We start from the raw sequence: 16374 nt of genomic DNA, 5'->3' as shown, positions 1-16374 counted from the left end.
AAGTGAAAGATTTAATTAAAATATGTCATAATTTTCACCGCCTTACCCTCTGGGATTCCTAAGTTGTGACCTCACGGACAATATTGTTTTCTCGTAGAGGACGTGAGGCCACAAGGAATGGAATTACACATTCTTATGTATTGACATCAGCTTCCTCTATCCCAATGTGTATGGAAACATACATGATGGGACCAGTTCAGGGGTCAGGATCAGGAATGGATGGGTGCATGGTGGTTTTTTGACTGCTCAAATGGTAATTGGAGAAAAAGTGAAGACTTTTGGTTGTTTTTGTAAACCAACCCCGACAACTTGCCACTCTGTGGATTTTCTACAAAGTAGCCAGTGCTTTAGTCAGCTCCACCCCATCTTCCCAAACTTATAGTTAACACTATTGCTAAGTTTCACCTACACTCCTAGCCAAGCTGTGTTTATGCTAGTGGCTCATAGTTACCTGGACTCCTGCATGGCCTCCATTTTAGTAGTTGGCTTCTTACCAAACATGTGATTTGACCACACACATAACTGAAATTGGCCTGTGCTGTTGGGTCCAGCACAGACTGCCTTGACCACTGGGTCCAGTCAAAGCCCTCCTCTGTCAGGATGCTGGCTCACAGCCTTTGCCCTCTGGCCTCTGCTGGAATGAACTTCCTCTTGCTCTGTGGAATTCATGCAGCACTGAGTTCATGTAACCCACAAATACTTACACACCTGCCTGCTGGAGCGTTGGCAGAAACTACTGTGAAACTTCCTTGTTCTCTGCTGTTTTTGTGTGTTCTGTTGACAGCTGAAACAACTTGCTAGAATTAAAATGCCCCGAAGGAAAGGGTAAATTAATTTAGTGTGCTGCCCTGCATACAGACACTTCCATTATCTGCAAGTTTCCCCTCTCTTTAACCAGGTTGTATTCATAAACTGCCACTTTAAATGCATTTACCTGTTGGGGTAAAAGTGTGCTAAAAAGGAATTATGTCACTGTTTTGTTTTTGTTTTGTTCTTTTTTTGGGGGGGGTTTGCTGATATATAGATTTTTCTCTTTCCCTGTTGCTAATTCAGCTGAAGTAAAATCCTAAGTTTATGTTTAAATGATATCTAATTAAGACTTTTATCTCCTTCAGGAATGGATGTAGATACGGAAAGGCGATCTAGCCAAGACCTCTACATACAGTCTGGTAATCCTGATGAAGAAAACCAAGGTTGGGTGTCCTGGGCTTGGTCCTTCGTTCCAGCCATTGTTAGCACAGAGGAAGAAGGAGAGGATGGTCTCTACCAGCAGCGAGAGACGGGAAGCATCCCCAACAGCTCCCAACACCACACACCCAAAGACCCCATTGTTTCCATAGGCTTCTACTGCACCAAAGCTTCTGTTACCTTCAAGGTAAATAAGATGTTTGAAAAAATAAAATAAAATAAACACATCACCATCTTAACTTAAATACAAAATTATGTTTCGATATGAAATAAATGTCCATTTCCACAGGAGTGGATTGAGCATTCATTGGACTTGTGTTAAGCCTGTGACGCTGCTGCTGTTTGTAATATAGCAAGAGTTCATTTATCATTTAAAACAAAGGATTTAACTAAATACTAGCAAATTCTGGAAGTAACCGTCACACTGTAAGGAAAAAAAAAAAGCTTAAGATGAAAGGAGAATGGCCTCTACAACAGTATAATGATCCTAACCAAGCCTCAATAGGCTCAGCCTGAAAGTTTTGGAATGGCCTTCAGTCCTCCCAACAAAATATCAATCAAAATAATACAGAACTGGAAGCATTTGAAACAAGAATAAGAGAAAATCCCATAAACAAGAAATGAAAGACTCCTCACAACTACAAAAAGTATTTACAAGCTAGGATATTTTCCTAGAGGAGGTTTTACTAAGTACTGACCATGAAGGGTCATGGACTATATGTAACCCATTGGCTTCTGTAGTCTCAATTTTAAAGCCTCAGTTTAAGCTGTTTTGGCTCTTTTGGAGCCAAAGTAACCATATTTCGATGTTGGATTCATAAATTGTATGGGTGCAATGCACAGACCCGGATACTGGCTAGTTAGCGCTGAGTATAGTCAAGTAAAATACTAGAATTTCACTTGGCAGAAATGAAACACAAACTCCTTTATGATCCGTGCCACACAGGAACCTATATATTTTTCCATATAAATGCTCCAAACTGCACCAACATCGTGAGCAGGGTCGAGAGGTTTATTTTAGTCACTCGAAATATTGAAGGTGAGGCCTATCAGACAGCTGCCTGTGGCTACAGCTGCCTGTGGCACACCTGTCAATAAAGCAACCACAATCCTTACTTTCAGCCTTATCAGTATCTGCATCTCTGTTTTTTTTCCCCCCTCTACATCACCCCCTGTATAGTTGTTACAAAGAGAAAAAATAGGCACCGAGCTCAAAACCATACTCCCTACCCTTGAATAATCCTTTTACTTCTGTTAACTTATTTTAACATTGAAAGCTTTCACTGGGGGGACTTGCTTTTCGTACATTTCGGATATGAGGTAATTTTTTTACCACTCTGGCAGTGTAAAAGAACCAATCTGTCAAGAATCTGTTATTACGTTTAGGAAGCCTTTATATTAGAATTTTTTGTCTTCAGTGCATTATTGTCACTCTCACTGGCCACCACACAGTTGCATATTTTAATTTAATGGTCAGTTTCATTTTAAGTCTCAAAAACTGCTTGATCCTCAGGAAGCCCCAATCCTCTTTGTGTTTCTGTGTGCGGTATAGGGGAGGGCAGTATAACCGCTAACTAGCGTCTCGGGTCACATTAATGTTTTAAACATTATACATGGTATGATGACTATTCAGAAATGGACCCCAAGCTTTAATCCTGCCTGCTCACTCAGAATAGTTGGAATTCATCTGTGTTTCCTGTCAGATTCAGGCACTTTAGATCACATTACTGGTCTTGTGTGTGTGTGTGTGTGTGTGTGTGTGTGTGTGTGTGTGTGTGTGTGTGTGTGTGTGTGTGTGTGTGTGTGTGTGTGTGTGTGTGTGTGTGTGCGCGCGCGCGTGCATGCGTGCGTGCGTTTGTGTGCGAGAGCGTATATTACTTGACGGTGTGTGATCAGTAAAGGGGAGGTTTGTCTCAGGCCAAACAGACCTTGGTGTTTTTCTAATAATGTTTAAATTGTTCCTGTATTGTTTGAGTTCTTTTAATCAATTAATTGCCTCTCGTCTGCAATAATTGCACACAGCTGAAAGGATGGTTTTTAAAGCGTTCTTGTCTCTTTCCTACAAGGAAGTATTTAGTATGAAGGAATTTTCATGTCTTTGAACAGCCACTGCTTCAACCTGAGTTTGACATGAATGTGAAATCAGAGAGGTATTTTTAGATTGCTGACGCATTACTCCTCAGATCTCTTTGATTAGAAACATTGGCAGTGTAATTTAATGACTTTTACTCACATAATGCATAGTTTAGCACTGACCATTTGTTCCCCTCTTTTACTTTTGCATACTTGCCAAACTCTCATTACATGCCAGACCTCATGCCATTTTTCATTTGAAGAAACATTGTTTCTTTAGATTGTTTCTCTTAATTATTGAGCCAATAGTCGAATTCAGTTGCTTCCACAGTTGGTTTTAAAACCAAACCAGTGATCGATCCATGTTACAAGGACAGTGTTCACTGTTTTTACATTTTAAAGATACCTCATAGAGAATAATATGATTGCATTCTACTCTAAATTATAATAAATGGGACTTTATAGGAAAGATATTGGCAGCCGCAGCTTTGTGTATTTGTGCTGCTAACCCGTCTTCTGTCAGCTGTGTCATTTCAGACTTGGGTACAGTCAGAAATGCCCCAACAGACTAGATTGAGAAATTCTATATTCTTATTGGATGTACATTCATAAGGTTTGTCTGCTAATTTGCAATGATTTACTGTCAGTGCCACTGTACGCTGATCTGGGCAGACAGATCTTGCCATTACTCACTGGGACTCTCAGGTTGGAGTCAGGTGGCCCCTGCACGTGATTAAACCATCAAAATTGAAAAAAGGGGAAGGGAATGAGGGCGAGAGAGTCTGCTCCATCAGTATGGATAATAGGGCACAGCTGCTTTTTCCTCTACACCTGCTTCCTGTTGAATGGGTTAGGGTCTGCACATTCTGCACTACACCCACTGTTTTGAAAGTAGCCAACCTCAGAAGCATTGCGTTGAACCCTTCTCACCCTGGCCGGCTAGTTTTGACCAGGTGCTCTCTCTGTCTGTTGGCTGTCATGCAATTCTTCTCAGCTCTACTTAAAGATATATGGAGATATGTTCATGAGCTTGTGTGGTGCAATACATATATTCTTAGCTGGCAGACATTGATTGTATTCACAGAGCGGGGATATTTCACACCTGTGTGATCATAGTGCTCAACTCTAAACCAGCATACATACTGGCCAGGCTACATCACTGTTTGAATTATTAAGCCAAAGAAGTGAGTGAGAAATTCCCCAGTGGCCCTTAAGCCTGGTCTGTTTTGACCAGGTGCTCAGTTTCTCTCTTCCTCTCTACTTCCACTATTACTCAACAACCAAAATTAATATTCTGCTGAACCATTCCCCTTTTATAGTCAGTTTACAAATACAATAAATTGCACATTTCATTTTCCCCTTGGTATGTGAATCGCTTTAGTCATAGTTTTATAGTCATCCCACTAAGGCCAGAGTCTCCTCCAAAAGCAAGGAGGGGATGTCCTGTGGGTTGATGAATGTTCTTGGAATGCAAACAGCACTACAGCTAGCATCTAGTCTCTAATCTAAGAAAATCTTGTTTGGATGCCGTTGTTGGTGGTTTTAACCATTATTTTTCTCTAGTTCTTCACATTGGACACTTCCAAAACCTTTGCTTATTTTTCAAATCATGCATTTGTTTTAACTGTCGGTGAAACCGTTAATGTCCTCGGCTAACATTTTGATGCAGTGAAATTTCACCTTGAATAAACTGGCCTTTCTCTCATCTAATTTTATTATTTCAAGTTTATTGCTGCAGTTCTTTTTTGATCCTACCAAATCACGGCAGGTGAACTATTTAAGACATCAGTATTCATCATCCAATACTTTCATTTTTTGGGGACACCAAGTATATTACTGTTTAATTAAAAAAAAGAAGATGGAAAAAATTAATTATTATTCTTTTCTTGTACGTTTCTTGTTTATGTATAAATTATATTTAGTCTTTTTATTTTAATTTTTCTCTTAGTTGACAGAGACCCAGTCAGAGAGTAGCTACTATAGTCCTCAAAAGGTCAAATCCAAGGAAGTCCTGTGTCTAGAGCAAGAGGGAATCACGATTGAGGTAAGTTTAAGTTTATAGTTTCCCCTATCATTTGTGATGTAGTGCATTGTTGTGGGGCTGAACGGAGATAGATATGAATTTTACTAAGTTACACTAAACTGTTACAATTTTTAGCTAATGAAGTATCTGCATATTGTAATTTTTAATTGATGTTGTCATTGTAGAAATGAGAGAAAAGACAGTAAATTCTATGCATTTATTCTTAAGGAAAATGTGACGTTTTTATCCTGATGTAGATTTCAGCCCCCACCATGAATTGTTCCACAACAGTGGCATTTACTATTATCCACTCTGAATTTTGTCCTCAGCAGCTTTGTTATCTATCATGGCATGGGAAGATCAGTAAAGATACTATTTAGTTACTTACTCATTAGTCACAGTTTGGCTGAAGTTCCTGTTAAATCTCTCCATGAGTACATGAACAAAGCCTTGCCAACTCACTAATCTTTAGCTTCTTGTACACACACCGGAGTCTGAATCAAGCTCACATCTGATCATTTACCCATTTTCCCTCATAGTTTTAAACCCTTTTCTCTGATTACCTGGTTGGAGTAAGAAAGGGGTTTTGTGCCCCTGAGATTTCTACCAGGTGTGAAAAACAGAGTTTTCCAGTTCCAATTTTTATAATTTATGCCTAGTCTCAACGAGAGAAGTCGAGCAGCCTGAACTAGAACTAAATATGAGTGTTGAAAGGAAAGGGGGCGTCTGGCAAAAAAGGGGAAACTAGGCCTTATAATAATTGTATGGGGAAACATAAAATGTTTTATTAGATTCTCTGTTTAGCTATCTGCTGGGTAAAGCAAAGACAGAGAGAAGAGAGGGAAAACCACACCTTTGTGGTTGTAGTAGCTGCTGGACTGCTACTGCACTCAAATATGCATCACTCTCAGTCGAAAAGAGAAGCTGCCTTGCTTTTTTTTTTTTTTTAATCATGACAAAATGAGCCCGCAACCTCAATATAACCACAAACCAGTATAGCATGACTAGTCTTGGTATCCACTATTTTGTCAACACTACATTATACATTTAAAATCTATAATAATTTAGTAGTTAAGTTGGTCAAAGAACATCTGTGAATTGTTGAACTCTTCTGTTGTTTATTCCCATTGGTGTCAGTGGATTGTTTTAAGGCCCAGAGATGCCTAGTGTTCTCTTGGCAGAGACTTCTGCAGAGTAACAAATAAATTCCCTCATCATTTAGTAAAGTTATTATTGTTGATTATAAACAATTATAATACAATTATAATACATATATATACATACATGTGTGTGTGTGTGTGTGTGTGTGTACACACATATATATATATGTGTGTGTATATATATATATATATGTGTGTGTGTATATATATATATGTGTGTGTGTGTGTGTATATATATGTGTGTGTGTGTGTGTGTATGTGTGTGTGTGTGTGTGTATATATGTGTGTGTGTGTGTATATATGTGTGTGTGTATATATATATGTATGTGTATATGTATATGTGTGTTTGTTTGTTTTTTCTTTTTCTTGGTGTTAAATCTGAGCTGAGTCTTTCTTTGGGTTTTATTTCAGGTGCTCATGATGGGGGAGCCCTTCTTTGATTGCCAAATCGGTTTTGTGGGATGTCGGGCACTTTGCCTGAAAAGCATCATGGGTGTACGAGATTTTGAGGAAAACATGAACCGCCGTGAAGAGGTGAAGAAAGTATTTGTAAAAGATCACATTAATGTTAACTGAGAGTTAAAATTATAGGAACTTTGAGAAATACTAAAAGAATTTAAATAGCCCCAAACACTCAAGCAATGTCCCAGCAGCCTCCAGTGTCAGGAAGAGGTTAAAATCTTGTGATGAATTTGTTTTTTAGTAAAGTTCAAGGTCCCTTTAAAAAAAAGAAGAAGAACGGAATATAATATAATATGTTATAATATATATATATTAATTTTTAAAAGATCTTTCTGAATTATGTTTGTTGTATGGATTGTATTGTTTCTTCAGCCTGAAACGTGTCCTCTTTGCTATTCACATTTGTCTTTGAATTTCTCACTTTGTGTACAGGATGCAGTGTTCTTCAGCTGTGGGGACAGTCTCAGTAGTAAAGGAATGACGTATCTCACCAACTCTCTTTTTGACTATCGGAGCCCAGAGAACAATGGAGTCAGGGCTGAGTTTATCTTGGATGCTGCTAATCACAAGGTCACAATAACCAGAAGTCTGTGCTATTTTACCCAAAAATATTAGCCCCCCCCCAACAGAAAAAAAAACCAAAGTGGAAATTACTGCCTTTTTCTGGGATAGATGGACAAAATGCAGTAGCAGACTATGTTGCGATCCTCAGAAAACATCTACCTTACTTATAGTAAACAGTAAAACAAGCATTGCAATCAAGTATTTAACCAAATGCAATATGGCTGGAACAAAGCTCTCTGACCTTTGCTGGTCATTTACACAGTTTTAATTAAATGAAGCACCTGTAGCATGCACCCAAAAAGAAACAGTCTTTACTCTTTGAATAGAGTATAGTTTAATTAGATTTAATATTTATATGTTTTTATATTGTTTGTTTCTTCTACAAAAGTTGAATTGATCTATTAAAAAATAGTAATACTAATTTAGTGTAGTAGAGGAATCTTTTGGTTGTCTAAGTAGTGCTGCTGAAGCCATCATTCTGATAGCTCTCAGCTCACTTCATCAGCCTTTACGGCTCAAGTGTTGACTCTACTTTGAAATATTCATGACCCTCGATGATGCAATTGTTTGGAAATCCAGCCATCCATCTCTTCATGCATAAAGCCTACAACTCAGAGGTTTCAATGTTGATTCATTAGTGGTTTTGAAACCAGCATGGCTTTGATCCATAAGAATGCAAGAGCTATTAGGGACCTCCTAATAAATATTACTCATTAACCTGCCAGCCTGATAAGGCTAGTCTGAAATCTCTGTTTAGAGAAACTGTGGGCAAGTTTGGGGTGGGGTGTTAAATGTGTAAGGGGGGCTTGTGTAATTCTTTCTCTCCATTTCCTGCTTGCTCACTCATTCTGACTGTTTATCAGTAGTTTAGTGTGGTGTAGAAATATAAAAATACTGTGGAAGACAAGGTCAGTTGTTCTTGACCTGCAGACTAATGATGATGAGCCGTGACCGATACACTAACTCCCAGGTAGTTAAAATGAGATAAATTGGATGTTTTTATCATATATCTCATTTTCATTTGTAAATAATGACCTAAAATAAATAGCATGGCTATGTAAGAATGCTTTAGTAGTTAGCTTTGTCACTCAGGTGAAGCCTTGATGTGACCAGCTGGGATTTTTCTCAGTGGGGTGTATATGTCTTTCTGTGTCCACTATGTTCTTCTTTGCATGGACTGTAGGCCCTATGTGGTCAAAAAAACAAAACTGATGAGGTCTTCCTCTAATTTTTTTTATAGTTTTTTTTTAAACATTAAATCAATTGTTGTGTAACTTAGTTTCAAAGCTCATTGTTATTATGAATAATTCATTATGTTCTGCAGACTTTTTGCTTACGGGTTCATTGTGTGCTATTAATAGCTTGTACAATAAATTATGAATAACATTTCACAATTTTCATAATGACCACATCAACCATAATCACAGTCATACAGCTTTGATTTGTTAGGAAAAAGTCTTATCATCAAGTAGATAAGATATATATTTCCTTTGGCATATATCCAGCTGAATGAGGAAACTTTCAATTTCTTTTATCAGTAGCCTTTTACTCAATAAATAATAGACTTGGTATCTGGTCAATTCCTTATTTAAGCATCGTTATTATGACTGAACGTACTGCTTTTTGCACGAAAAAATCAGTCAAAGTTAGTACTTTTTAATACAAGTAATATTACGGACTTCCCTAAAACAAACAAATAAAAAAAAACATCTAAATATCCAGCTAAGTGGATCAGTGCTTAGTAACTCTTTATCTCTAATTTGACCCCCACCACCATATCTCCCTTGACCCCAGTCATTGCCACTCTTTAAGACTATCTGCTTGTTTGCTCCCTTACTGCGATATTTACCCAGCTCTACTTTTGTTTGACAGGAGACCTATACAGAGATAGCGGGCATGCACCGTTTCGGTGCTTTCTACATGGATTATCTCTACACAATGGAGGACAGCAGTGGCAAAGGTATTGTTCTAGTTCATTCTCCCTCACAGAGCTTGTTTGGTCACCTTGCCACCTCTTCTCTCTTTTTCTTTTTATCTGTCATGTTCCCATTTTCTCTGCCTGGTTCACCCTTTCTTTCTTTCGCTCTTTCCATCTCTTTTCGTCTCTCCTCCCTGTCAAACAAGCCCCATGGAGACTTGAAGAAAGAGCTTGTCTTGTTTCAGTCACAGCCACCTGGTCCTTGACCCTTTCTGTCCTCACTCTCACCCTAAACTTACCTGGAGGGCAACTGTCAGAAGTGTTTAGTCTGTGTTGACACATATTTGAGTTTCTCTCTCCCTGGTGCTTGTTGAAACACTGTTTCCCCTCTGTCTCTTTACCTGTAAGCTCTTGAGAAGGTGAATAGACCTCTCTTGCCTAATTAGATGTCACTCTTCCTGGCAGAAGCCTTAAGACAGACAGCGTTCCTCATTCTTTAGCTGCAACTTTCAGTGTTGTTTTTCCAAGTTAGGAATTTCTGACAATCACATTGAGAGATAAATAATGCTTCCTTCAGTGCAAAATGCTAACTTCTTTATTAAAATGTGAAAAAATATAATAGGGCAGTTTTATTGGCCGTGATTGATATGCAAATGCTATTAGGTTATCATGCTTTATAAAGTAGAAATGACTGGCTTTGGTTAAACAAACTCAATAACTCAAAAGGTATTTATTTATTCATATGGAGTATGTCACCTGTGTTGTTCTACGTACCTCCCTCTTTTTTTGTGTTTCATTTTAGCTTTTCATGACTTGGCTATTGTTTCCTCAGCTGCTGTCATCTACAGATAATAATCTAAATTAAAAAAACCACTGATACTGTCATTCTGAGCTGTCAAAGTCATTTCTGACGGCAGGATAAGTGTCAGTCTCTTTGGGATGGCTGTGGTTACCCTTGCCAGTTGGAATGCTTCTTTTCTGTTAGTGTTTCTGTTCTTCACGGATACGGACCAGATCCAGTGTCAACTAAACAAATTAGTCTGCATTGCCACAGGTCTAACATAAACTCTGAGTCAACTGAAATAGTAACCGACCCAGGTCACTCTTACCATTGACTTCACATTAGAGTCACGCTGCAGATTAAAAACATTTTTTTATAATCTTTGGAAATTGAGACACTTTTAAATAGTCTAAATCCTCCTAATTTCAGCCTCCTCATCATTCCAATGAGCGTTCTAACTGCAGCCATATGGTCGATATTAGGTTTAATCCATTGCAACCAAATCTCACAGAAGGGAAGGGGAAGTGGCATTGCCTGTTGCTCTTTTTAAATTTCCAAAATTTAGTGGAAGTTACACCCTCATTGCTTTGAGTTAAAAAAAAGAAAGAAAAAAAGTTACATTCGCATTGTTGACTCTGAGCTGTACTAATGTTCAGCACAGTGGTGGAATGTAAATGGAATAAAGCCAGTTGTGACCCTTTGTCCTTTTCCTCCCTCACTGCCATTCATCCACCCCCTTCCTTTATTTTTAATTTCTGCCTTTTTATTGCGAGAGAGTTGAGTCTTTTAAGTGGACCTCTGGAACAGGGGCCTGCGATGAATGAAGGGACAGCTGTTGGAGGGAAGTGGACATTTGGAATATTCATCATTTCTGTGGGTCACGGCTATGTGAGCTGCCTGCTGCTGCTGCATTACACTACATCTATCTTTTTTGGGTTTATGCCCAACAGATGACAGTATTCTATATTTATACTTCATTAAGAAATGAGATATGGGAAAAATGTTTCTGGCTAAATATTAATGTAAAACAAACAGACAAATAAAACTCATATGTATGAAAGCTGAAAATATGTTTTAATTTTGTTGACTGAGACAAGAGTCCTTAAGTTTATAAGTACATACATTATATATTTTAATCAGGTTATGTATATATGTCTATTTCCACTTGTAGGCTCTCAGGATTTCTCTGGGATGAGCATGGAAGAGGTAGTGCCTGCAGTTCAAGAGACATCCATCAAGAGGCTGGTGGTAGGACCTTTAGACATCAGGTTGCATAGCAGCGCCATCCATCGCATTCTCAAGATGGTCACCTGTGCCATGGACCACGAGTATGAACCCTACTGCAAAGCGCAGCAAGGTCAGAGATCAAAATTATACAAATATATAATTAAAAAATATACCTTCTCTGGTCTGGTATTTTACTCACATCTCTTGTCATACTTTTCAGTGACCAGAAACTGTAACAGTTTTCACTTTATAATATTCTCATCGCATTGTTATTTCCTTGCACAACCCATTCTTCAACACACAGCTGTACATGAAAGTAGTGACCTTTTGAACCACATAAGGGAGGTTAAGCCAAACACCTTTTGTTAGTGATCATCCCTGCACAGCTATTGATGAGCTCATCCCTGGGATGTTGTGAAAGAACATGGAATGTGTGTCTGTATGTAATATCTGTAGCAATAACTCTTTTGCAAAAGATTTTTGTGAAATGATAACATCCGTAGGTTTCGGTTGTTTCAGCATCTGTGATAGATAATAGACGATGGTGTAATTACTGTAGCAGTTTTTGTCTGAAGCGGAGTAGGTCAGCGTGTTCCTTCCTGTTTCTATAAGTGTTTGTACTCTCAAGGGTCAGTATAGTTGGAGCCTCTGGGGGGGGGGATTGAGAGTAGATAAGAGGAAGTCAAGGTTGCTATTACAGAAGGATTTATAGCAGCCATTCATCATTTTGATACGATAAATTATAATTTAGCTATTCAGAACCTAACACTTTAAACAGTTTGTTACCTTAAATAAAAGTTCTTTCTCTCTGTTTCTTAGATCATTAGATCTAGTATGTATTATTGATTGGAGAAAGTTTGCATCTATAGCAACTTATCCTGTCCTTTTTGTCTGTGCTCCTTTTTATATTCATTGCCAAGAACTAAAAAATAAATAGCTTTCCTTCCCAAACTAGCTATAAATGGATGCTGAATTGGCTTCATGTTGCCCTGTTGAGAAGATAAATTACATTTAGTTTGCTCATTTGGATAAAAGTTCTTTACATGGTCTAAAAACAATAAACGAACAATAAAAGTAACAGGACTTTGAGAACTAGAGCTAGAACAGGATATTTCTAAACAGCAATATACTTATGTTATGTTATGTTTTCTTTTTCCATTATTTTTAGCGTCCATAGTCATGTTTCTGTGTATCATGGGAGTTCCATCTGTGTTGTAATTTAAATGTTCACTGTGGGTATTGACTTGAGCCCTGGCATATGAATTGATTGGACATAGCAGTACTAGATCAAGCTGAATGGTGTAGCTTTAGGACAAAGATCAAAGCTGCTTTGAGATCAAATTCCGAGCCCACCTTGTAGTTGGAAATTTAGCCCAACAGAACCTCCACAGAGCTGACACTGACCCATACATGGGACCAGACCCAAGGCCATAGGGTTCAGGTTTGGTCTGCCTTTGACCCTGGTGTAGTGGATCACTGTGCTGGTCACTCCTTACTGTGAGTATTGATCTTAGTAGCCTCTGGTTCACGTTGACTTATTTCGCTTTTTTTCTTGGCTCTTTGGGTATTTCTTTGGTTATTGACAGAATGAGTGGTTTTATGAAATAGTTCAAAAAGAATGCTACTGGGAAACAGCCATTGTAATGAATAGCACATGTAGATGCCAGCACTTTTATAGTCCACGTCTCTTTTATTTAGTGTTTGAGTTGGTGGTTTTTGTTGGAAAAGACCTTTTCGTTGTTTTAATGCTATGAGAGGAGCACAGTGGCTGGAGAGGAACGGCACCCACTCAAAGAAATTGGTGTGCTTTACAGCTAACCCTTTCCACTGTAAAACAGTTTTGGGTCTCGAATCCAAAGATCTTTGGCTTATCCCACTCCCTTACTATTATTTCATGTAATGCACTACAGGTTGCATTCTTATGGTTAGAAAAACAGCTGTTTTAGTATTAATATTTAGAATGTTATCTCTACATTATGTTAAGTTTTTTTTTTTAAGCTAACATGTTTCTTGTTATCGTGGCATTATTTCTCCAGAAATGACTGAAGAGAACAGTGGTCCAGCTACTCCAGAAGAGATCTCACATTTGGAGGAATTCATCCCAACTCGACTCACTTGTCTCACTCTGTTCCAAGTCTCAGTCACTGTTTCAATGGCAGAGTTCAACCTCCTACATACACTGATGCCTGTCATCATGGGACACAAGGTAGTGCTAACAGTGAATTCAATTCACACCACACCAGATCAAGTCAGAAGACCTACGATGGCATATGCACAGCCCCACCTGATCATGTACACTCCTCACAGTCATTCCTTAGTTCGATAGCCCTCAGTTCACCTTGTCCAGCTGCATGACAGGGCAACCTGTCATACCTCGTTCCTCTCCTTGAGACAATAGAAGTTATAGACACAACACTTCCCTTTCAGTCAGTTCACTTGGTCGAACACATATAGTGTTGGACATAGATGCACACCCTGCAGAACAGCCACCAAACCGGACTCAGACCTACAACAGACTAATGCATGGTAGACCCAGCAGAAAGGGCTGAATCAGCTACTGAAGGGGCTGTCGCATCCAAATAATAGAACTGAACAAAAGTGTGCCATGATGAAAAGGGCCAATGAGGTTGCCATTCCCCTGGTAGAATGTGCTTTCACACAGGGAAGCAAAGGGTATGGTGCTGTATACCTGGGAGATAGCTTCCATAAGATAATGTGAGAGCATCTGTTTAGCTCGATATCAAAAACCTGGTCACATAAATGCACATGCAGAATGTGGTAAATATAGGTACGTAAGATTGACTAACCTAGCCTGCTCCGCATACTATAGCTGGGTACAGAGCCATAAGTAGACATTGCTTTGATCATGGCATGGCTAGCTTGGGGACAAAATCTAAGAATAAGGGCAGGTGGCTTTTGACTGTCGTTTTCTCCAAAGCAAGGAAAAGCTCTGTGAACTCTGATCGCTTCTGAGCTGGTAGAGGACTGGGCCAGTCCACCTGCAGCTGCACCACTTTAAGACAAAACACACAGGGACAGCCGCTGCATCATTCTAGGCTGATGACAAGTCTCCTTACTGAGAATCCAAGTTTGAAATTTATAGGAGTAAGAAAAGGTGGAAAGAGATGAACAGGAGTTGTTAACCGTAAAGCTGATGTTACTGTTCTGAAAAGAAAAACTGTAGTATTGAAATTAATGCAAAGTAGAAGTATTTTTGCTCAGGTGTTGGTGTTGTTTGGTTGGTTTTGACTTGGACAACAGTATGATCAATATGTGTCATGTTTGTTGTCACTGACAATAATTGTTAAACCTTTCTATATTTTCAACTGTCCAGGTGGCACCATGTCTGGTCTCTGTGGCAGAATTTCAGCCAGTGCGCCCACTACCTTCAGTACAGTTCCAAGTGGAAAAGGTGAATTTTGAACACTCTGTGCCAATGTATGCCCCAGAGCTGGTAACCACTGTCAGCAGTCTCAGCCAGCCTTCTGACAACCTGCTACATCACTGCTATGCACACCTCTACCTCAAGGCAAGTATGAGAATATTCTGCACTCTATAGTATTCTCTCTCCTCACTCCCAAACCAGTAGTGGCACATGGGTGCCCCTCCCTGAGCCTGGTTCTGGAATTTTCTTCCTGTTAAAAGGGTGTTTTTCTTTCCCACTGTCACCAAGTGTTTCAACACAGGAGGTCATCTGATTGTTGTGATTTGGTGCTATATAAGCAAAATTGAATTAAAATTGAATTTGATTCAGATTAAGATCATTCTTGTTGCCATTAAGGACACAGTTGATGCTAAGTTGAAGGCAATCAGGCTCATTAACAATATATGAAAACTGAGCAAATGTCAGTTGCTATCAAAACCCCCCAAAAACTATAGTTGAATAAAACAGTTTTAAATTGCACCTTACACTTGTTCTCTTGTTTGTCTCATGATTTTAAGCCTCATATATAAATATGGAAACCAGTACTGTGCCAGGACTCCTTTGGTTTGATTCTGTTGGGATTTTCATTTTATTTTATTATACATTTGTCTTTCTGTTTATTATGTTTCAGTTTGACCAAAACGATGCATCTACTATTTATTAGAGTATGGTTTTTGTGCACAATAGCATGCTAATTGGTCAGTCACAGTTGTGATCTTATCTTTCCTTTGAAATGATCGGGCCGACCTCTTTAATGACCTTGATGACCCTTTTCACCTGGTCATAAAAATCTCAGCACTCAGTTTCCTGATGAGCACCAGTACATTTCTGGTCTGCTTCATCTGCCAACTAATAGGGTGCAAGAGACTTGTATTAAGCAGCTGTGACATTCCCCTGTTACTATAAAGGTTTTACAGTTTTAGCTGCTAGTTTGAAGATGAAAATATAACATTCACTGTCACTGAAATTTAAAGTTGATAGTACTATAATTTGAAGTTGGGACCAAAAGACAAAAGCTTTATTTTCTTAATCGTTTTAAACCACGGGACAAGATTATTTGTCAGCCAAGCTTTTATCATGTTGCCTAGCATCATAAGATGAGCTTCAATAAACAACTGCATATAACATTCCAGAAAATAGTAGTTTTCTACCTAGGTGTGACTTCTTAACCTGTATACTAGAGTTATCCATGTCCAGTAATCTATGGCTAAAGTAAAATAAATTTAAACACTTTGTTTTAGGTTTGTTTTCAGGTTGTAACCTCTGATTTTCAGTTTACCTGAAGTCCTTAGTCTGTCATTGAGTACACATTTCCAAAAGAAAATAAAGAAAAGGATTTTGCTAAAGAATCCAATCAACTTTTTAGGGAGTTTGGATAATAGATTGGGTGTAATTTGTCATCTTTTCATTCTGGCCTGGTATTGCTTCAGTGTGTTTTTAAGGCAGGATGTTTACTGTACGTCATGCTGGTAGTCCTTATCACAGGGTCACTGCAGGGTTAACAGTCATCTGGTCAGTGGCCAAGGATCATTGTGACCAATCAGCCAATCGTTG

General features: G+C 38.7%; 1 protein-coding gene across 4 annotated transcripts in view; it reads left to right on the top strand.

Moving 5' to 3' along the window:
* vps13b (vacuolar protein sorting 13 homolog B) overlaps positions 1–16374 on the top strand; it is a 298568-nt gene that overhangs the window by 38647 nt on the left and 243547 nt on the right. For all 4 annotated transcript variants that reach the window (XM_084942710.1, XM_084942712.1, XM_084942711.1 and 1 more), the window contains 8 exons: positions 1116–1375; positions 5210–5305; positions 6856–6978; positions 7339–7476; positions 9343–9430; positions 11341–11526; positions 13433–13602; positions 14731–14925. In XM_084942710.1, coding sequence (XP_084798836.1) covers positions 1116–1375; positions 5210–5305; positions 6856–6978; positions 7339–7476; positions 9343–9430; positions 11341–11526; positions 13433–13602; positions 14731–14925 — 1256 coding nt within the window. The remainder of the gene's footprint in view (positions 1–1115; positions 1376–5209; positions 5306–6855; positions 6979–7338; positions 7477–9342; positions 9431–11340; positions 11527–13432; positions 13603–14730; positions 14926–16374) is intronic.

The sequence above is a fragment of the Perissodus microlepis genome, chromosome 11 (genome assembly GCF_051167445.1).
Source record: "Perissodus microlepis isolate ML-2025 ecotype Zambia chromosome 11, ASM5116744v1, whole genome shotgun sequence".
NCBI classification, from domain to species: Eukaryota; Metazoa; Chordata; class Actinopteri; order Cichliformes; family Cichlidae; genus Perissodus; species Perissodus microlepis.
Note: the sequence above shows the minus strand (reverse complement) of the source record. Positions and strands in the feature narration are given on the sequence as shown.